This window comes from Vitis riparia, chromosome 4 (assembly GCF_004353265.1).
Source record: "Vitis riparia cultivar Riparia Gloire de Montpellier isolate 1030 chromosome 4, EGFV_Vit.rip_1.0, whole genome shotgun sequence".
Classification (NCBI taxonomy): Eukaryota; Viridiplantae; Streptophyta; class Magnoliopsida; order Vitales; family Vitaceae; genus Vitis; species Vitis riparia.
The window spans coordinates 15206809-15229525 of NC_048434.1; the positions used below are offsets into that span (position 1 = coordinate 15206809).

A 22717-nucleotide genomic window follows, 5' to 3' on the forward strand; every position below is an offset into this window, starting at 1 on the left:
TTTTTAAGAACAACAAAAAAACCTTTTGGTAACTAAAAACTATTTTAGATTTTCTTGTTATGAAAAACATAAAATATAATGTTTTTAGAAAATATTAAAAATAAAGCATTGGATATAAAAATTATTTTTAAAATATATTTAAAAATATTAAAAACAAGTTAAAAGCATTCCAAGTTCTCAAATTGACTTTTATTCTACAAAATATCATAAAATAGTTTTCAAAAAATGTTCTCAAAAATTATTTTTTTAAACTGTTTTCGAAAATAGTTATCAAACCGGATTATAATTTTTAAAAGGGAAAAGGAGATTGAAAGAAACATTTTGAATAAATAATTTAAAAAGATAGAAATCATTAATTACAATATTATTTTTCACATTTTCAAAAATACAAGCTAAAAAAAAACTATCTACAATAATGTCATTGTTGTATTCTTTTTTTTTTTTTTTCAAATCAAAATCCTAATTAATATTTTGATTATTGAAGAAAAAAAATAAAAGGAAATAATGTAGATAACAAGAGAGGTATAATTGTCACCCAATGAAAGAAAATCAACTCATTTCTACACCATTTTCATAAATTAAAAGTGCCCATTTGGATTTTTTTTAATACATTTTGGTTTTAATATTTTCTACAAAAAAACATATATTTTTAATTTTTATAAATGTAAAATGTGTTGGATAGTTCTTATCCTATTTCTTATTTTTAAAACCAAAAAAAATCATAATTTATTTAAAAATCATGAAAATTTAATGATTTTCTTAATAAAAAAAATGAAATCTAGGTGGATGGTAGATGTAAATATTTCATATGATTTTAAATACTTTCAAAAAAATATTATTTTTAAAAACCAAAAAAAATTAAAAAAGAAATGAAATCAAATTCATGCTTATTTTCTTATTTTCCATTTTTTTATATGTATTAGTGTACATTTATTTATTTATAACAGAATTTCATTTCATTTTAAAAAAAATAAAATGGACTAATGCATCTAAAAGTTCATTTTCTTTTCCATCCAAGCAATACCTGGTCCACCTTCACAGTCAGCCCGACCCAACTACAGGCCCAACCCAAAATCTGTTATGGGCCTGGTTTTGGCCCAAATTCCAACCCACCCTCCGATCCAACCAAATTCCCCCGTTATCCTACTCCTTTATCAGAGACTCTCATCAGTGTCGAGTTCTCAGTGAGTCGACTCACTGACCAGCGGACACCATGAACCCTCCACCTCCATCTCTCAGGCACCATTCATTCACTTTCCTCCCCCAAAACCCTAATACTAACATGTTGAACACGGTAACTCCAAACCCTGACCTCACCAGCACCCTCTCTGCCCTCAAAGCCCTAATCCACCAATCCGAAACCGCCGTAACCTCCACCCACAACCTCCTCCACCACCATTGCTTAGCCGCTCTCAGTCCGTGCCCCTTCGACCCACGCCACCGCATGCCGCCGGAGTTCCTCTTCCGGCACCACCTCCGATGCCCTTCATCACATTTTCCTCCTCTCGACCCCTCCATTCTCCAATCCCTTCGCTACCCCAAAACCCTCCAATCCCAAAGCCCAAATTCCTTTCTGCAACCCCTTCGTGACTCCAATTCCGAACTATGCTTCTCCCTGGACCAGTTCGGGGATTTCGGATCGAATTTCTTCTACCGGGATTGCCCTGGAGTGGTGGAGCTCGATAGCCCTCATAGGACTTTGACTCTTCCTGGATTATTATCAGTTGAATGTGCAAATTTTGTTGGTGTTGGCGATGATGGAAGAATTGGAGGGGCTTCTAGGGAGTGTGTTAGGCTTCTTCCATCAGAGCTGTGGGAATTTAGAAGGGAAATTGGGCTGTGGAATGATTTCCCGAGTTCGTATTCCTACGCTGTACTTCGGGTGGTTTTGTGTGCGGAAATGGTCAAAGAGGGTGATTTCTTGAAGTGGGTGATCGCAAATTCGCCTTGGTATGGTGTTGTGATTGATGTGGCTATGAGGGACCATATATTTGTGCTGTTTAGGCTTGTTTTGAAAGCAATTGTAAGGGAGGCGATTTCTTGGGATGTGAAGGGAAAGGTTTGGAGATGAATTCAAAAACTATGAGTTTAGAGTGTCCCAATTTGGTTCAAGCAATGATGTGGTTAGCTTCTCAAATCTCTGTTTTGTATGGTGAAGCGAATGGGAAGTTCTTTGCTATAAACATGCTTAAGCAATGCCTATTCAATGTGGCATCAGGGTTGGTGTTGTTTGCATTGGAGGAAAATGTGAGTGTATCCCCTGCTTCAAAACAAGTTTCCGGGAATGTCGATGCTGATGTCAATAATATCAGGAATGCTAAACTTGAGCCACCTCAAATGGGTACAGAGTACTATGAAAGGGCAATTTTTGTGTCCCAAGTAGCAGCGGCAGTTGCAGCATTGCATGAAAGGTCCTTACTGGAACAAAAGATCAAGAGTTTGCGACTTTCTCAGCCAATTCCAAGATATCAGCTGTATGTTTCTATTCTCATTTTCCTTCTTTATCATTATCCTTAAGCATGTCTTGTGATCTTATCTGAATTTATAGAAACTTGAAGGTATGGAGTTTCTTGTGTACTTGCTATGTGTAATTTGTCGTAAATGCTGCTTTTCATGTGGCATTCCACAATTTTTTTGCACATCATTTGTTTCAAATGTTTCCATGAAGTGTTTTTTGTTGCCCTGTGTTTTGGGCAAGAGTGGGCAATCAGTTGTTCTTGTCAAACTTTGCTGAAGATCTGGCCTCAAGTCTGTAGATGGTGGATTTTCCTGCTCTTATCTTGTCATTCAATAGGGAATTGGCAGGATTAAAGATGATTGGTATTCACAATGGGGCATGGGACTTAAAAATGGACCACTTTTTTGGAGGAGAGTATGATTTCATTAGAAACCAAGGCTCTCATTGTGAAGTGTTTTCCAAAACAATTCGAAAAAACAGTGTTTGAGAACCATTCTCTAACGTTTTGTAAAACAAAAGTCTGTTTGGGAACCTAAAATGTTTTTAACCTGTTTTCTATATTTTAAATATGTTTTAAAAATAACTTTTATATGTAATTCTTTATTTTTAATAATTCTTCATATTTGTGTTATTATTTTTTAGAACAATCATTAGAAAACAAGTGAAAATAATTGAAAACAACTAAAAAATGTTCTTTGAAAACACTTTGTTTTTTGTTTTTAAGAATAGAAAACTAGGGCCTATTTGTTTAGTGTTTTCAAGAACTGTTTTCTGTTCTTGAAAACAAAAAACACCAAAAACTCGTTTGGTTGAGAGAGTCGTTTTTGTTTTTGTTGTTCCCCGTGTTCTCAAAATGGCACTGTTTAGAGAACAACAAAATGTTGTTTTCCCCGTTTTTTTACTGTTTACAGAACAAATTAAACAACAAAAAAATCATTTGTTCTCCGTGTTTTTTTTTCCTTCCCGTTCTCATCTCATCTCCAGCACAGTCCCATCGCCTCTTCTTGATTTTTCCCGTTTCTCATTTTTGATTTAGGGTTCGTGAAATTTAAATCCAATAGCACAATAGCAAGGAGACCCCTAAAACAGATCCAGAAAACACAGTGAGCAAAAGAAAAGCAATTTTTTTTTTTCTTGGGGGTTTTGCATGGATTTTCTCGGAAATCAAACGAGGATGAATTTTCCCGGAAATTGAATGGGGCATGGATTTTCTTGGGAATCAAACGGAGGTTGAAAAAAAATAATAATAACATGATTAGATTAGTACTTGCTAGGATTGAGAGTGGTAGAGTGAGAGAAGGGGATTTTCCCGGCTGGAGGGCAACTTCAGAAAAGGGCTTCTTGATTAGATTAGTACCTGCGAGGATTGAGAGTGGCAGAGTGAGAGAAGGGGATTTTCCCGGCTGGAGGGCAACTTCAGAAAAGGGCTTCTTGATGCCCGAGTGAGAGAAAGAGATAAAAAAAATTAAGAACAAATTTATCTCAACTTAATAAAATATGCTATAATTTTTAATAAAGTTAAAGATTAAATAAAAAAAATATTAATAAAAATAATTTTATTATGTTTGATTTATTTTTAAAAAATATAAAAAAATATTTTTATTTTAAAATTAATAAAATAAATATTTTTTTTAATTTAAATGAACTATATATCTAAAAATTATTTATAAATTTATAATATAAAATTACTTGAAGAAAATATTTTATTAATTGAAAAAGAAAAAAAAACATCTTTCAAACGTGTTTTTTGTTTTATTTGTTCTAATTTTTTTTTTATTAACTCAATCAAACATGTTTTTTTGTTTTTGAGAACAAAAACTGTTTTTTAAAATTCAGTTTCCAAACACAATTTTTTTCGGAAAAACACCAAAAACTGTTCTTAAAAACTGTTCTCAAAAACTGTTTTCCAAAACAGTTTTCAAAAACAACAACCAAACAAGCCCTTACTTTTTGTTTTTAAGAATAGAAAAACTGTTTTCTATTTTCTAACATGTTTTCTTATTTTTTTGTTCTAGATAACAAAAAACTATTTCCAAAAACAATTACCAAATAGGGTCAAGGGGGTTATTTGGGAACATTTTCGAAAATAATTCTCAAAAAACAGTTCTTGAGAACCTCTGTTTTTTTTAAGAACAAATGTCTGTTTGGGAAATGGGGATGTTCTCAACTTGTTTTATGTATTTCCAAATATTTCATAGTAATAATTTTATTTTTGACACTTTATTTTCAATCATTCTCCATATTTATACAATTATATTTTAAAACAACCCCTACAAAACAAGAGAAAATAACTTAAAACAATTAAAAAATGTTCTTAGAAAACACCGAGAAGAAGTTCTAAAAAAATTGTTTTCTATTTTTTTTTTATTAGATACAAATATATGTATTAATTAAAAAAAGATGAGAAGGATGGGAAGTCCTCCTCAAGATGTACAAACTTGATTAAAAGAATTAGGTAAACCTCTGTTAAACAAGGAAGGCTATATAAAAATTACAAAAGGCCTATACAAGTATAACAACTTCAGACCATATAGACCCAACACTATGTTGTACAAATTGAAAGCCAACTATGCTGAATAAGACTTCAAGGATAGGGTTTAAAAATGCTTGGTTTTTTTTTTTTTTTTTTTTTTTTATAGGAAACGACAAAAGAATATATTAATAGAAAAAAGAAGTACAAGAGAAGGATGAGGAATCCTCCCACCAAAGAAAACTAGTTTACAAGAAAATACACTGTAATAACGAACAACTTCTCTAGGCTAAACCAACCCATTGGAATTACATGCCACTAACCAATCAAGTTGTAACACAATAAGGGGGGTTCCCTTAAAAACCTTGGAACAAAAAGCCCAAAGAGAAGCAAGGAAAAAAATAGAATCTGTGGAAATATGGGATTATGATTTGTAATTAAGTGCCAAGATTAGAAGGATTGTGTTAGGATACTTTCTATTTTATGGATGAGAGAATCTCTCCTTGTGTTAGGATACTTTCTATTTTATGGATGAGAGAATCTCTCCTAATTAGTTATTGTTTCCTTAGAGATAGTGATTGTGCATATTATATGGCTTAGATTAGGAATCCCACTTGTATATATATAGGTCCTTTGTATTCAGTTTTGACACAGAAAAAAAGAAGAATATTTTCTTCATGGTATCAGAGCATTCAGATCTGAACCACGTATAAAAAAAAAAATCATCTTTTTCCATGGAGAGCAGAACGGAAGGATCAAACTCGGAGGTGACGTCCAGACCTGAAGCAGTTCACTCCGGCAGTGCCAGCACCACAGACGGCATCATTCTTCCCATAACAGGTCATAAACTCAATGGGCAGAATTTTATTCAATGGGCTCAATCTGTTCGGATCTTCATCTGCGGGAAAGGTAAGGAAGAATACCTTACGGAAGCCATTGTTCAGCCGAAGGAAGATGATCCAGGATACCGAACCTGGAAGTTGGAAAATAGTATGGTGATGTCTTGGTTAATTAACTCTATGACCAATGACATAGGAGAAAACTTCATGTATTATGGCACAGCAAAGGAGATATGGGATGCAGCTAGAGAGACCTACTCCAACATCGATAATACCTCGGCGATTTTCGAAATCAAGAGTATTCTCCAGGATCTTCGACAAGGAGATTCAACTGTTACCGAATATTTTAATATCCTTACACGGTATTGGCAACAACTCGATATTTATGAAGAATTGGTTTGGAAGTGTCCCGAAGATGGACTCCTATACAAGAAGGTCATTGAAAAGGAACGCATCTACAAATTTTTACTTGGCCTTAATAAGAATTTAGATGAGGTACGTGGAAGAGTTCTAAGTATTAAGCCATTACCTAGTGTTAGGGAAGTTTTTTCTGAAATTCGCAGAGAGGAAAGCAGACAAAAAGTGATGTTGGGAACCCAAAATTCCTCCAAAAATCTTGAGAACTCAGCCCTAGTTGCACGAGGAACCCAATCCAACAACAACAACCACCAAACGAAGAAGAATCGTCCATGGTGCGACCATTGTAGAAAACCTGGACACACGAAAGAGACTTGCTGGCATCTACACGGTAAACCTGCTGATTGGAAACCTTCTCGGCCACAGCAAAACAGAGAAGGCCGGGGTTACACCGCTACAGCCGAAGAAGACACATCTGGCACTAGCTCAAATCCTGGACCGTTTAGCAAAGAGCAATTGGAGGCACTACAGAAAATGTTCCAACAGACTCTTCAATCAACTGGAACAACTATTGATACCGCATCTGTAGCCCAGAAAGGTATTTTTTCCCATGCCCTAAATGTTAGACAGGAAAATCACACTACATGGATAGTGGACTCAGGAGCTTTAGATCACATGACTGGGAATCTCATGGTTTTTCATGAATATACTCCTTGCCATAACAATTCCTCTGTTCGAATTGCCGATGGAACCCTTTCTAGGGTATTCGGCACAGGTTCAGTTATTATTTCCAAGGATATTACTCTTCACTCCGTGCTCTATGTTCCGAAATTGGATTGCAACCTATTGTCTATAAGTAGACTAACACAGGATCTTAATTGTGTTACTAAATTCCTTCCTCACATGTGTGAATTTCAGGCCTTGAACTCTGGGAAGAGGATTGGCAATGCTGAGGTGCGTGCTGGACTTTACCTTCTGAGAGCTGAGGAAATTCGAAGGCTACCAATGAAGACTGCTTGTGTAGTTTCCAACCCTAGTACCAAGACGGATAGTGTTGTTATGTTATGGCACTACCGATTAGGTCACCCAAATTTTTCCTATCTTGAAAAACTATATCCATCATTATTCAATAAAAATTCCAAAAATTTTCAATGCGAAATATGTCAATTGTCCAAACATACTCGCAACTCCTATTCCATTCAACCATACAAACCATCTCATCCTTTTTCCTTGATACACAGTGATGTTTGGGGGCCTCTAGAATCAACAACATTACAGGTTCTAGATGGTTTGTCACCTTTGTTGATGACCACACTCGAGTGACTTGGGTATTCCTTATGAAGAAGAAATCAGAAGTGAGGGAAATATTTGAAAACTTCAACAACATGGTTCAAACGCAGTTTCAGGCAAAAATTCAAGTCCTTCGGATAGATAATGCTCGAGAATACTATCACAACACTCTTGGGTCATATCTTCTGGAGAATGGCATCGTACATCAAAGCTCGTGCATTGATACTCCACAGCAAAATGGAGTTGCAGAAAGGAAAAATAGACATTTGATGGAGGTTGCACGATCCCTCATGATAGCTTCAAACGTGCCTAAACAATTATGGGGTGAAGCTGTACTCACAGCAACCTACTTGATCAACCGAATGCCTTCTAGGATTCTTCAATTTAAAACCCCGTGTCAAATCCTCCTCGCTGCATATCCATCCGCTCGAATAATCTCGTCTATCCCAATCAAAGTCTTTGGTTGTACTGCTTTCGTTCACATCCATAAGTCCCTACGTAGTAAACTTGATCCGACAGCCACTAAATGCATCTTTCTCGGGTACTCACCAAACCAAAAAGGATACAAGTGCTACTCTCCAACAACCAAGAAATTCTACATTTCCATGGATGTCACTTTCTTCGAAAATCAACCCTTCTACCCCAAAATTGCAATTCAGGGGGAGAACTGGTCCACAGATGAATTCCAATTCTGGGAAACCGAAATCAGCACTACTTCTCCTTTGAGTTCATCACTGCCTCCTCAAACAGATACTACTCTTTCTGTCCCCGAAAACAATTCCTTGGATGTCCCTTCTGTCATACCTGAGTCAACTACACAAGGCAGTAAAGAGGTAATAGTTTATTCTAGAAAAAATTTAAAGGAAAAGCCTGAGAAACCTCCTCAAAAGGAGCCCGAGGACAGCACTTCACCTGAGCAGAACCAAGAATTGGACCAGGATCCAAGCAACCCAAACTCACAACCAGGTAACACAATTTATGATCTAAATTCCAATAATGACCTTGATGATCTTGATCAACCCATTGCTTTAAGGAAAGGTGTAAGATCCTGCACTCAGCATCCAATCAGTAATCATGTGTCCTATGGAAAGCTTTCACAGAATTTCCAAGCGTTCATCACTTCTCTTGAAGATGATCGTATCCCATCCAACATCCAAGAAGCACTTCAACAACCTGAATGGAAGACTGCTGTTCAGGAAGAAATACAAGCATTAGAGAAAAATGGGACATGGGAAATCTCAGAATTACCAGAGGGTAAGAGGCCTGTTGGATGCAAGTGGATATTTACCGTGAAGCACAATCCAGATGGAAGTATAAACAGGTTCAAGGCTCGACTAGTAGCTAAAGGATTTACTCAATCCTATGGCATTGATTATGAAGAGACATTTGCACCAGTAGCAAAGCTCAACTCCATCAGAGTGTTATTGTCAGTTGCAGTAAATTTGGACTGGAATCTGCACCAACTTGATGTCAAAAATGCATTTCTCAACGGAGAACTAGAAGAGGAAGTCTACATGAAGATTCCACCTAGTATGGAAACTCCAGAAAATTCAGGAAAAGTGTGTAAACTGAGAAAGTCCCTATACGGTCTAAAACAGTCACCTAGGGCCTGGTTTGATCGACTGACTAGAGTTGTGAAAAAACATGGGTTCATCCAATGTCAAGCAGATCACACACTGTTTATGAAGCACTCTAAGGAAGGTGAAATGACTTTGTTCATTGTCTATGTTGATGATATTATAATTACCGGAGACGATGAAGAAGGGATAGGGAATCTCAAGAAGCTGCTAGCAAGAGAATTTGAAATCAAAGATCTTGGACAACTCAGATACTTTCTTGGCATGGAAATTGGCAGAACTAAGGAGGGAATTGTGGTCACGCAAAGGAAGTATGTCCTTGATCTACTTCAGGAGACTGGAATGCTAGGTTGTAAGCCAGTGGACACGCCTATGGATCCTATTGGTAAGATTGATAAAGATAATGACAGTCATCCAACTGACAAAGACAGGTACCAGAGGTTAGTAGGAAAGTTGATCTACTTAACTCACACAAGGCCTGATATTGGTTTCGCTGTGAGCATGGTAAGCCGCTACATGAACAATCCCACTGAAAGACACATGAAAGCCGTATACAGAATTTTACAGTACCTTAAAAAGAGCCCGGGTAGAGGACTCTACTTCAAGAAAACCTCAAGTAGGGAAGTTGAGGTATTCACAGATGCTGATTGGGCAGGATCCTTGTCAGATCGGAGGTCAACTACTGGGTATTGTTCCTATGTGTGGGGAAACTTGGTGACTTGGAGAAGCAAGAAGCAGTCCGTAGTGGCGAGAAGCAGTGCAGAGGCAGAATTCAGGGCAATGGCTCATGGGATATGTGAAGGAATGTGGCTCCAAAGAATACTCAAGGAACTTGGAATTATATCAAACTCCACTATGACAGTTTTGTGTGATAACAAGGCTACCATAAGTATTGCAAAAAATCCAGTTCAACACGACAGAACCAAGCACGTGGAGATAGACCGTCACTTCATCAAGGAGAAACTTGAAGGGGGAACAATCAGACTTATGTATATTCCTTCAAGTCGTCAAACAGCAGACATTCTGACAAAAGCACTTCCAAAGGCCACCTACGAAAACATGAAAAGCAAGTTGGGAATGCTAGACATCTACCACCCAACTTGAGGGGGAGTGTGGAAATATGGGATTATGATTTGTAATTAAGTGCCAAGATTAGAAGGATTGTGTTAGGATACTTTCTATTTTATGGATGAGAGAATCTCTCCTTGTGTTAGGATACTTTCTATTTTATGGATGAGAGAATCTCTCCTAATTAGTTATTGTTTCCTTAGAGATAGTGATTGTGCATATTATATGGCTTAGATTAGGAATCCCACTTGTATATATATAGGTCCTTTGTATTCAGTTTTGACACAGAAAAAAAGAAGAATATTTTCTTCAGAATCCCAAAGATTCTCTGAATTCCTTGCTTTATCCTCAAAAATCCTCTCATTTCTCTCCCGCCACACAACCCAAATTAAAGCTATGCACGCAGCTTGCCATAAAACTATCCCTCTCCTCGATAAACCAAAGCCATTGTAAGTGATGGATAGCATGTCGGAAATGCTCCTCAGGGGAACCCAATCCATCTTGGCTAACTGAAATAATTTGTGTCATAACCCCAATGTCAAATAACAATGTAGGAAAAGATGATCTGCTAATTCTCCATACCTCATGCACAACTTACAAATATCAAGACTAAGAGCTTTGTGAGGTCTTCTCAATTGTAGCAAGTCATTAGTATTTACCTTCTTGTGTGCCACCAACCAGACAAAGGACTTAACCTTGAAGGAGACTTGAGAATTCCAAACGAACTTAGTAGGGAAAACTGGAGGAGAATCAGAGCAATGAAATGTCTAATAAAAAAATTGTTTGCTATAAAAAAAACTGGTTTTAAATGCAGTTCTCAAACATCCTTCATGGTGTGTTATTGTGTTCTAATGGTCTCTCTAGCTATTGGAGGCGGAGGATTCCAGTAAATAGGGTTTTTTGTGCGATATGGTTAAGTGGGAGAACAGTTGAATTAATGAACCAATGTTTGTCAAACCAAAGAAGAGGATGTATTAGGAAGTGGCTTTGTCATTCTGAAACCAAATTGTAAAGCACATGGAGAGTACATAGAATAACAAGAAATTTGAGTGGTAATTAAGTATCCTCCTTTGAGTAGCTACATGTAGAGGGATGGCAAGGGTTTGTTTAATTAGTCTTCAGAAATGCAGAAGCTGCATTTTGAAAATTTGGAGAACATGCTCAAACTAACCATTTTTAAGGCTTCTAAAGGTAAATACTTTTGAAAAAATTCTTGGGGCTGGTTTTAGGGTGTGAGTTGCTGAATATGAACTCCTTTTTCTTTGCTTGATTTTCATTTTTTCTTTGTCAAAAACAAAAAAAAAAGCCTTTCCAAACCTTGAACTAAGCAGACCCTAATTAGTCTTGATGACTTTAATTGTTCTCCTCTTTTAAGGGTTGGGACCTTCTTTCCAAAAATGAATCATGAAATATCTTTTCGAAGTTTGAGAAAACATTCCATTTTGTTGAGATACTTGTAGGAAACATCTTTTGAAAATAGACATTGCTAAATAGTGAATGAACATTTTTGCATTATTTTAAATTTTTTATCAGAAACAATGATTTCATTGCATTGAAATAGAAAATAAAAAGAAGGATAAGAAATCCTTCCAAGAACTACAAAATCCGCAATACAACATCTGATAAAAAAGGTGGATACAAAATGACAAATTTAGCTATGATTCACAAATTTAGCATTATTTTCATTTTTCCATCTTCTAAAGCAGAAAACTCTCTTCCAAGCTAAAACAAACAGGCTCTAAATGTTCTTGATGATTTTAGATGTTTTGTTCTATCTGAAATTGTAACTTTTGCTGCATTGTTTTTTTGTAAACAGAAGAAGAAACTCTTTTTTTTTTTTTTTTTTTCATTTTCAATGGCCTATTTTAAGAGATTCTTTCAGTAAACAGTTTCTGAGAGTACATTTATTTTCGTTTTTCCATCTTAAAAGCAGGAAATCATTTCCAAAAGCCTACATTGGACTGTCTTCTACAGCAGTTGCATTAAATGTCTGATGTAATATTCTGAATTTGCTTGAAAAATTGCTGAAGCATCTAATATATATATCTCTCCTTGTAGGATGGCTGAGCATGCTTGTTTGACAGCAAGAGCTGATGAAGAACGTAAAAACAATCCCAACTATAAACCTATACTCGAACATGATGGGCTTCTTTGGCAGCGATCACGTAACCAGGTACTCTTAATTATCATGACTAATTCACAAATTAGCAAAGAGGACATCAGAATTCTATTCTCAATTGTAGTAATAACTCAACCAAATGGGATCATGAGATGTTTTCTGACATTTTCTAAACAAGGCTAATGATACGAAATATTGAACTCTATTGATGTTATTTACATTTGTTTTTGGCTCTTCTAAAAAACTGGGAAAATTAGTAGTTAAGACATGAATAGGTTTGCCATGTGTATTAGTATGCAAATGATATTGAATGAAAATTTGCTGAAGTAATAGGTTACCACTTTGTTCATTTTGGGTTGCGTTTTGAAAAGCATAACCTTATTGTCAATATTCGCTCTAGGCAAAGTGAGCTGGTACTCCCCCTTTCTTTCAATAGCAAGTTTTACTGTCAGTGGCATTTTAGAAAATTGTCTTTTGTATCATAAAATGACTTCAAGGCATCACCCTGGATCATGACCAGCACTTGACAATCCACAATTTTTGGGGCATGTCCATGAATCTTAAAACATCCTCAATCCGCCCACTCTTCTCCATCCAAATTGGAGAACTTCAGTAGTGAGTTTTTACTGCATAAAGAGTTTGTACTGCTCAACAACTAAGCACAATTTCTTTACGTTTTAGTGTACTTTGCTATGCCCTTTTTTGGCCACCCTTTTTAATATAGTTGCTTTTGTTGCTTATCAAAAAAAAAAAAAAAAAAAAAACCTCACACAAACATAAAAATTAAGTTTGTGATATCCGTATTGGTTGAAATCCATATGTCCATATCATTTCAAACTCATTTTAATATACGCATACATGCACGTGCATGTGCAAACATAGAAAATAAAAAGGACAAAAATAAAAGGGACAAAACAAAACAAAAACATACATGAACTCACCAAGTTTTGCTCCTTTTTTTTTTTTCCCCTTTTTTTGGTCTTTACTAGGACTTGAACTTAGAGCCTCCCACATCCCCACTCCATACATAAATTTAAAACACACACTAACACAAAAAATTAAGTTTGTGATATTGAGTAGTGGCTGAAGTTCATTTATCCATACATTCCAAACTTATTTTAATTACACATTTATTTACGCTCATGCACAGTCATACAAAAATTTAAAACAAAAATAAATAAATAAATAAATGCCTCACTAAGGTGTCGTTTGCATATTCATCTTGTTTTATGTTTTTCATAATAGAAATGATAGTATTTCTTATATAAAATGCAAAAACTCTTTGAAATTTACTTTAAAAAGATAGCGACTTTTAAAAACTGCTTAAAAAATTGAGGTTTTAAAAAAAATTTACTTCATCAAATTGTAAAAATCATTTTTAAGGATATAAGGTAAGTCTATATTTTTTATATAAGAGTTACTACATTTTATGTGGAAGTTATTAGTATTTTCTATTTTTAAAAACAGAAAATAGGAAATATATCCAAACAACCATTGAGTTTTTTTTTTTTTCTTTTCTTGCCCCTTTTTTCCTTCTCCTTTCTTTCTTTCTGTGTTAGGTAGCTCTTTTTGTTTTCTTATCCCTACTAGGACTTAAACCTAGAACCTCCCATAACCTCACTCTGAACCCCTTGCCACTTGAACCAGACTTGAAGGACACTCATTGAGATTAATTTTCAAACCCTTGCATATGGATGTAGGCCGTTTCAAATTTATGAGAAATGAGATGGTGTTTCTCATCTACGGAAGACAAACAGATTTTTCTTGTTATATGATTAGGTACCATTTTTCATGTTAAGTTTTATGAAGGCCCGATTTTACATAGTCTTGTGTGCATTATACCATACATGTTAATGCAGATATTGTTGTTATGTGTGGAGAAGTTTATCAGAGATTGAGGTGTGAATGGAAAATGATTTTGCTACTTCTTTTGGGGCTTGTATGTGCTTCCACCTTAGATGCTTCTTGTTTCTCCCCTTTCAGCTTGCCTATATTTCAAAATAAAATATTGACAATTAGCTTTAGCAGTAACTTTTTGGAAGCTTTCCTCTCTCTGCTGAATCCACTGCTAAGTCCATGACCATTCTCGTATCAAGATGATGCTAATCTGACTGCTCCCCTTAAAAGTGAATTGGAAACTTTCAATCAATAGTCATAATAATTCTTAGTCTGAAGTCATCATGCACTTGTTGATAAAAGAGTTTCATGTTTTATTGGCCAAATGCATTTAAATGATGACTGTAGAAATTTCTTTTTTGCTTATCAGCACTTATTTTCTTAAAGACGTTGTTGGCTTCAGTATTTACCTCATAAATCTCAAACTTGTATGTAAGGAATCGAGCAACACTAGGACAAGAGAAGAGCTATTGGCTGAAGAAAGGGATTACAAACGCCGAAGAATGTCATATCGTGGCAAGAAGTTGAAGCAAACAACAACAGAGGTAGGAAGCAGTTTTGATAATGAAATTTCATTTGTGTGTTAAATAAATTTTTTTTCTTGGTTAGAAATTATAAGTCCTACTGGATCATCTTAATATTGAAGGTTTAATATTAGTGCAAATTTTTCATTTGGAGGTCAATTTTTCTGAAAGGAAAGAACTCTTGGATGCCTGAAACAAGACTCTTTCAATGTGAAAGCCACATCAAACAACGATAAATATAGTGCATTTGACATCTCTCTGATGTTGTTAACATTGACAAGGGGGAATGAATGGACACAAAGAGATATGTATAGAAACTTAATAAAACTTGCTTGAATACAGTGATTTGTATCAAAATGGAGCTATGATACTAGTATTCCACATTGCAGAACAGTGGCATTGAAAAAAGAATTTTTGGAATGAGATATCTGTAAATTTAGATAAAGTTGTGGAATTTGCACTATCCTTTGGCAGTTGAACCTCCCTAAGTCAGTCATGGCCTAGATGCATGGACAGTGATTAAACAACAGAGGAACTTCATCTTCATAAAGCATGTTATACTTGGATAAATTATTACACATTTTATTTTAGAAAGGTAGGAACAAGAATGAGGTTTATTGAGGATGGGTATCATAATTCTTAATTTTTGAATTGAAGGAACTCCATCACTTTATGTACCATTGAAATTAAACCTTGATTTAAGAAGATAAGAAAAGAATCCTGTCAAATAAAAAATGCAACATATATTAAACAAATGACATCAATTACCTTCAGTGGAGGTGTCTGATCAAATTCACCATCTTTTTCCTGAAAATGCTCATAATGGGTTGTGTATTTTCTAATACTGGAAGAATGCCATGTAGAAGGAAATCCCTGACACAATAAAGATAATAATGAAATCCCCGTAATCCTTTTTGATCAGAAAATTCCCTGTAATCTTGAAAGTGGTAAATACTTTACAAAGTTCTCTGGAAAAAGCATAGGTGAAGACCATTGAACCATCAAGTTGGCATACCCACTAAAATGGAATCCTTTTTTTTCCCCTTCTCTTTGTAAATGTATGCTATGATGTCATATAAGTTTTTCACTTGCAAGTTTCATTTGGCATCTTTGTGGCCTTTGTTTTGTCAATCTTCTAAGGAGCACTTATATTTATTTCTATAATTTTCGAAGGTGATGAGGGATATAATAGAAGAATACATGGAGGAAATCAAGCAGGCTGGAGGGATAGGATTCTCTGTGAAGGGAGCTGAAGAGGGAAATGTACCTCCATCCAAACTACTTTCTCCTCATGATTCATCGATAGACACTTATGAGCTGGAAAAAATTATGCACACTTCATCTGAATCAAGAGGAGGCTCACAAGATCTCAGGAAAGAATTACCTTCTGATTATAAAGTCAGATCTACAAGATCTGATTATTCTTATTCTGATGATCATGAGCAGCATAGAAGAGTATCACATGGGTATGATGGGAATCTGGAATATCATAAAAAAAGCTTCAGTAGGGATAAACATGATAGGGAATACAATCCCAGAAGCTCAGAAAGGAACAGAAGTGATGGGCGGTCACATGAGCAGACTAGGCATAGGAGCAAGCGAGGTGATGCTGAAGTGACTAGGGTCAAGCAACATGAACTATCTTCCAGCATGCCCAAATATCGAGATAATAGAGCATTTTCATCTGTATCAAAACGTGTGAATGATTCCACCATGGAAAGAGATGATAGAAGATCAGAAGCTAAAGATAGATGGCAGAGGAAATCATATGGAAACAATTTATCAGAATCAATGGTCCAAAACTCATTTGATGATAGGTACGATCCTTCAGCATCTGATGATATATGTGAGAATGATATTTCCTCTTGAAGCAAGTGCGTCAAGCCAGACGAATTATATAGATGAAATGGCATTGCGAATTTCAATTACCAGCTGAATGACTAACCAGCAAAAAGAACATTAAACCCTCAGTAGTTCTTTCACAATTTTGGGTAAGTTATTCTAGTACTCTTTCTTTAGATTTTAAATTAGATTATGCCGGGAAAGAAATAAGTTTTGATTTCAAATTATATCTTGACATGGATTACTCACACAACTTTGCAGTAAGAAGCATTCAGGCTTCAGCAGTTTTATCTACATCTGTATCCTTCTTTGTATCCTCAACTATTTTACTTTGTTTGTTCATGCAAACCTTGTCATCTTGTTAATAGTTGTTTGTTCTTTTACTCCTTTCCACTCTTGGGAAATCATAACAATAGACTTCAATCAGCCTTTCTGAACATGAATATCTCTCCCTTTATTTTAACCAAGGATTTAAAAAGTTGCTTGCACTTGCCTTGAGGCTTCTAAAATTACATAATGGTTTTGTTATCATGAGGCAAGGCATAGTGAAAGGTGCACCTCTTATACCTTTTCTGGTGAATCTCATTAAGCACTTGATGTGACTCAATCGCCAACTTTTTTTCTTTTTAACTTTTAAGGTGAGCTGCTACTTTTTCTTTCATTATTTGGCTGCATTTAATAATTTTGTGACCATGTTGTTTTATATTTTTGTTGTATCTAAGCATTTTCTTCTTGTTGGTATTGTCATACATATTTTTCAATGGAGACATGTTGATAGTTTTTCTTCATGTAAATATGCTATTAATTGCTAGGATCACAATGGTTAGTTTCATTATTTATTGCTGGAAATTTGTTAGAAAGTGTAGATGATAGCACCTGCTGTAGCAACTGGACACCTGATCTGGTCCCTTTTTGTTGATGAGGCAAATGGGCCATGGCACATGACCCACAGAGCTAGCCAACTCATAAATAGAATGTGCCATGTTGAGTCATGGATGCCATGTGGTAAAACCAATACCAGACTAGAGGCTGACAGAGTGCAGGATGACAGTGTGTGGGGTGATGCATAGGGGCTGAGGTACCACATAGGATGCAAGAGTAGGGGGGCACAACTGGTAAAGAATGGGTCCATTTGCGACTTTGTTCTGTTGTAAACATTTAAGTATTTGTCTCGAAGTTATTGAAGGTCCATGTACATTAAGTTAATCAATGTAAAGAAGAAGCAAAAACACTAGATTTAATTTCAAAAAAATACTTGGAAAAATAATGTCCGAGTAAATTAATTTCTCATTTCCAGTTTTAGCTAAAGAACAATTAATCGGATGAACCAACAAAAATCTACCTTCTAACAAGGATGGTTCAAGATCTTTTTTGTCCATAAATCTTCATAAGGTTTACCATCATACAAACATTAGACGCTGACAAAGAATGCTTCATGTTTGAAGCACTTTCTATGAAGAAATCAAGGTTCTTAGTCTTTGCCACACTGGATTCATAGAAAGTTGACAAGGCATGTTCCTAGAGGTACTTTAGTTTTCATAGATGGGAGTCAAATCTCTTGCCACCTGAGCCAGAAAATTGGGCATTTGTTATATGAATCTTCATTCCTTTTTCACTCTCCTGTTTGAACTCATCATTTCTTGAATTCACTATATTGCCATCGGTAAAGCATGAGCTTGCATTGGCCCCATCATTTTTTTACATGCTTCTAGACACAGGATGCATGTGGTGCTCCATGGCTTTGGTTGCATGATTTTATCTCTTCGACCCAACTCAGTTGTAGTCATGGTTGCCAATTTGTACAAACTCATGCTTGCCTATGTCCCACACTCTTGTTGGATTATAACTGTTATTTGGAAGTTTATAGGTGGTTAAGGCTTCCTACTCTCTGGGATGTGTCGTTTCTCATTCTTTTAGCTATCTACCAAACTCTGGTCATATTTCTTGGACGCTGTCTGCATTTATCAGTGCTGCCTTTTGAAAAGTGGTCATGTTTGTGTGTGCCCAGAGTCTTCCAAAAATGTTGTATTCAATGGGTAGTTTTATATGGTCAAGGTTGCTTGTGCCTGAGAGCAAGTTGCCTCCTGGATCCTTTAGTCATACATCCACACTATGGCATTCTTGTGCTCCTAGGTTTCGGCACAGGCGTCAGCCCTTAGACCTGAACCATTTGCAGGTAGGGTTTCCTACCTTGAGGGAATCGAACTTTGGCTTGGCCCTAATTCCTATGTGCTATTATTGTTTGGTACTTGTATGAGGTCAAGGTTACCCCACTCCACTAAACAGCACTTGTGGTGCCTACTCAGGCCTGTGGTAGGATTCAGGGAGCCTAGAGTACCTAAGGGATTGGGGCTAATATTCATAGGTGAGCAGCCATCATAAAGTCTACCTTAAGAAAATTTCTTGGATGGTTTCAGGATCCTTAATGGCAGCTGTAGTAAGCATGATGGTATTCCACACCTATAGCAGGAGTGAGCAAACTTCTACTTTGGTGGAATGATGAGTGAATTCTATTGTGATATATCATAATATCTATGGATCATAAATTGGCCAAATTTGGTGTCAACTCAAGTCAAACCACCAAATGTCCAAATTGAGTATGACATATTTTGCAACTTAGTAGTGTTGAGGGTTTTTTGTCTTTCCCTTTTTTTTTTCCTCCCCAATAAGAACAAGAACTTACTGTGGGAAGAGCAAAAACAATGACATTACTTAAAGCTCATAGTCAATAATCATCTTAATACCTTCCAATTTTAACATTACTAACAAGGCATCCCGTCCATGATCTCTAACAAGCAATCCCCTAAATGCAAAGTTGACTTGGGATTCCCAAAGCTCAACCATTAAAACTCTGCTTGAAGATATCATGAGGAGTAGACTAAGGGCAAATAGTATCCTTTTTCCTCTGGTTTGGCAAGTAGCTTTCCAATCCAAACAATAAGACACTCAGTGCAATGCTGAGATATCTGTTGGTTGTCGACACCTAAAAGCATGTGAAAAAGTGAATTTTGCCCATAACTCTTCAAGGACCCAATACTGTCCTAAAGAATTCTTGCATTTCAGTCCAACAATTGCACCCAAATAGCAAGGATCACATACACATGACACCTCTTTTCCCTCCTGCAAAAACCCTCAAATGAAATGATCAACATGCTACTGATAGCCTCAGGAGTTGCCCAAAGGAGTCCAGCGAAAGAGAAAACCTTATGCAACAGCTCATAATCAAGAAGGTAATGGAGAAAAAATGGTCAACTGATTGCCCACCAGCAATGCACTGAACGCATCCCTTAACTGATAGTTTGTAAGGCCTTAGAATTTGAAGCAAATTATTGGGATTAGCTTTTTGTTGTTAGCCTTGCCAAGGGTTTGACTGTTGGAGGAGCCTTTGACTTCCAAATAAATTTTGCAGAATGGAAAATGGTCATGTTATCACTCTTAGTGAGGAAGCTAAAGGAAGAGCTAGACGAGACAGTGTATCTGGATTCAAGAATACTCAGTGTGATGCATGTCATTGGGATTGAACTTTTTGTGTCACACCAGACATGCCAAGAGTTTGACTCTTTTTTTTCCCCTCAGGGGAAGGGAGATTTGAGAGGGAGGGGGTAACTACTGACCTGTCCATTGGCCCGTTCTTGAATTATATTGGATAGTCACAGGGTCTCCAAATAAACTTTGTAGAATGGAAATGGTTATGTTATCACTCTTAGTGAGGAGCTTAGAGAAAGAGCTAGAAGAAAAGATGTCCATTCTATCTAGATTCCATGAATGCATGTTAAAGAGTGGAGAAATTGGCACTTCAGCTTTGTCATTAAACGGTATATACCGAGTAGGGAGCAAAAAAACTTCTCAATTGTCCTTAATTGAGATGAAGGAGAAGGACAGCTAGAAAGAAGCCCTAAGCTTTCATTCTGTGATCATCTTGGATGTACAGGGTATTAAGCTTGCCTGGGGTTTTAGGCTGCCCTGGGTCCCTACACCATCAGTGGTACTGTGGATAGGTTTCAGGAGCCAATAATCGAGCCAATAATCACTAGAAAATGAAACTGTAATCCACTTTTGGGGATGGATCAGGATGAAGAATTACTCTTATTTGTGCAACCATTGCCAATATTCGTACTTTTGTCTCCTAGGTTCAGAATCTCAGTGAAAGGTAGGTGTGGACTGTGTGGCCTTAGAAAGCCTTAGAGGATTTTCATTGGTGCATACATGACAGCAAGAAAGAACATTTGGTACTCACTACAAAGAACTAAGTAGAATTAGAGTTGCAACCTTGTAGCTAAGATGAAGGCAGGTGACAAAATGGTTATGGTGGGTTGTTTGGGAATTTCAATCCGAATGGCATTCTATTGTAGTGTTGAAGTATGGAAAGAATCCTAGTGAATGGGACCGCAGCTTATAACTTTACTAATGGACCATTTTCAGCATAAGTGAACAACAATGCTTTTCATCTATGTCTACTAAGCTTGATCTACTTCATTTGATATGGAAAAAGAAAATGCATAAAATATTGAAGTCTGACTATTTGAAATGCCAGTTTTGCTCCAAGGTAAGAAACCCAATGGAAGTACTCAAAACTCAAGAAGGATAGCAGTGATGGAGGTATGATGATCTGCTATACCTTGCTTGTAAGACCATAAATAATGTAACATTTGTCACGTCCCTAGCTATGTCTACATAATGACTGCATGCCTATGCTTTATTGACAATATATTGTCTACTATTAATAATGATTTTTAACTGTTCATGGCACGGATATAATCAAAAAGTAAATGCATTCTTGAACCGTTTGTGTTGGTTTTGGAAGCTGAAATCTTCCCCTTTTTGAATTTACATCCTCTGTAATCCTAAGACATTTATTGGTGTATGGTATAAGATTCTTTTTCTGATCTGAATTCTCTTATTCCTCATCTTGGTGCTCGTAGATTGCAACAACTTCTGCCACTTTTGCTCGAGAAACCAAGAAGCTGGTGGGTCTCCGGTCATGCCATGGCTTTGGTATCTTCATCTCTGCTCTCTGTCACGATACAGATGTAAGTAGGGCTTAAATGGGCAATATTTAGCTTCTTCTCACAAATTACACAAATGGAGGAAACAGGCATTCTTATATTTTCCAGGTATGGGAACAATGTTTTAGTGGAATAAGTTGATTAGATTTTCTTACTTAACAAAGAATAGGTTCGTATTTGTAGCATTTTTCTCTTTCTGATGAAGGTTGTTGGGGTAGGAAGAGAATGAAACCAACCAACCTTCAACAAGTTTGATCTTGCCTTTTTTTCATTACTAATCTCTACACACTAAACTCAGAAAAAATCATCTGATTTTGATGAATTTTTGGCACTCTCTCGAGAAGCAACTTTGCTTGGTAAACCTATTTACATTGAGGGGATGTTTGGAACCTTGAAGATTGATTTTAGGAATGGACATAGGAATCAAAAGTTTATTGTTGTGGAATCCAAATTCCATTTTTACTTGGATTTTTATTTTTTATTCCTCTTTTCTTCATGGTATCATGCTTCCATTTTCATCCCATGTTCATTTATTGGAGGAAATCTATCAAAGGTGAATTTTTTATTCACATTAGGGTATGTTTAAGATATGGTTTGTAATTTTTGTGTTTAATAGTAGAAGAAATAGAACAAAAGGAGTTACTGTCATCATATAATTACATTGGATTTATGTTTTAGCAACTATCTTATATAGTTTTTGACATTTTAAATTTTTAATTAAATTAAAATTTTCCTTTTTCAAGAAGAAAATGTGGTAGTCAACTTTTAAGAATTAGAATTATGTTTGGTTTCGAAAAGCATTAGGAAAAAAAATGTTAAGAAAAATAATTTTCTCACATTTGATTTTATTATGAAAAATACAAAAAAAAATGTTAAATATAATTAAAATTATTAAGAAATTTGTATATTTTTAAATTATCAAATATTTATTTAAAAGAATTAAATAAATGAAAAAAAAATTGAAATGGTATATAAAAATAAATTATTGACTTTAAATTTATTTTTCTTAGTTTTTTCTTTTCTTCACATTTTCCTTGGAAAACACATAGCCTAAAAGTTGTTTTTAACCTTGAACTGTTACCTCTAGCACTTCAGTTTCAGAACCCAGGAAAAAAAGAAAAACAAATATGTTGGGGTCATAGTTTTAAAAGGCTCAAGGCGCACCAAGGCGCAAAGTAGTCCTGGAGCCTGAGGCGCAAGGCGCATCTAAGGCACGGGCTTTAGTGAAGTGAGGCGCACCCTATTTCCCCTTTATTTTTCTCCTATTTTCC

General features: G+C 35.8%; 1 protein-coding gene and 1 long non-coding RNA gene across 2 annotated transcripts; one reads left to right on the plus strand and one right to left on the minus strand.

Annotated features, from left to right (window-relative positions):
- Nucleotides 1-1170: 1170 nt before the first annotated feature.
- Nucleotides 1171-21878, plus strand: LOC117912409 (U11/U12 small nuclear ribonucleoprotein 48 kDa protein-like). The gene is given in 6 exon segments (XM_034826977.1): nt 1171-2048; nt 2051-2474; nt 12118-12232; nt 14512-14619; nt 15772-16589; nt 21363-21878. Coding segments are annotated over 5 exon segments (2178 nt in total). The 5' UTR covers nt 1171-1213; the 3' UTR covers nt 16468-16589; nt 21363-21878.
- Nucleotides 7570-9883, minus strand: LOC117912410. The gene is made up of 2 exons (XR_004651010.1): nt 8327-9883; nt 7570-8227 (listed from the first exon to the last, which is right to left on the minus strand). It is a non-coding gene; the product is annotated as an uncharacterized LOC117912410 (long non-coding RNA).
- Nucleotides 21879-22717: the final 839 nt, after the last annotated feature.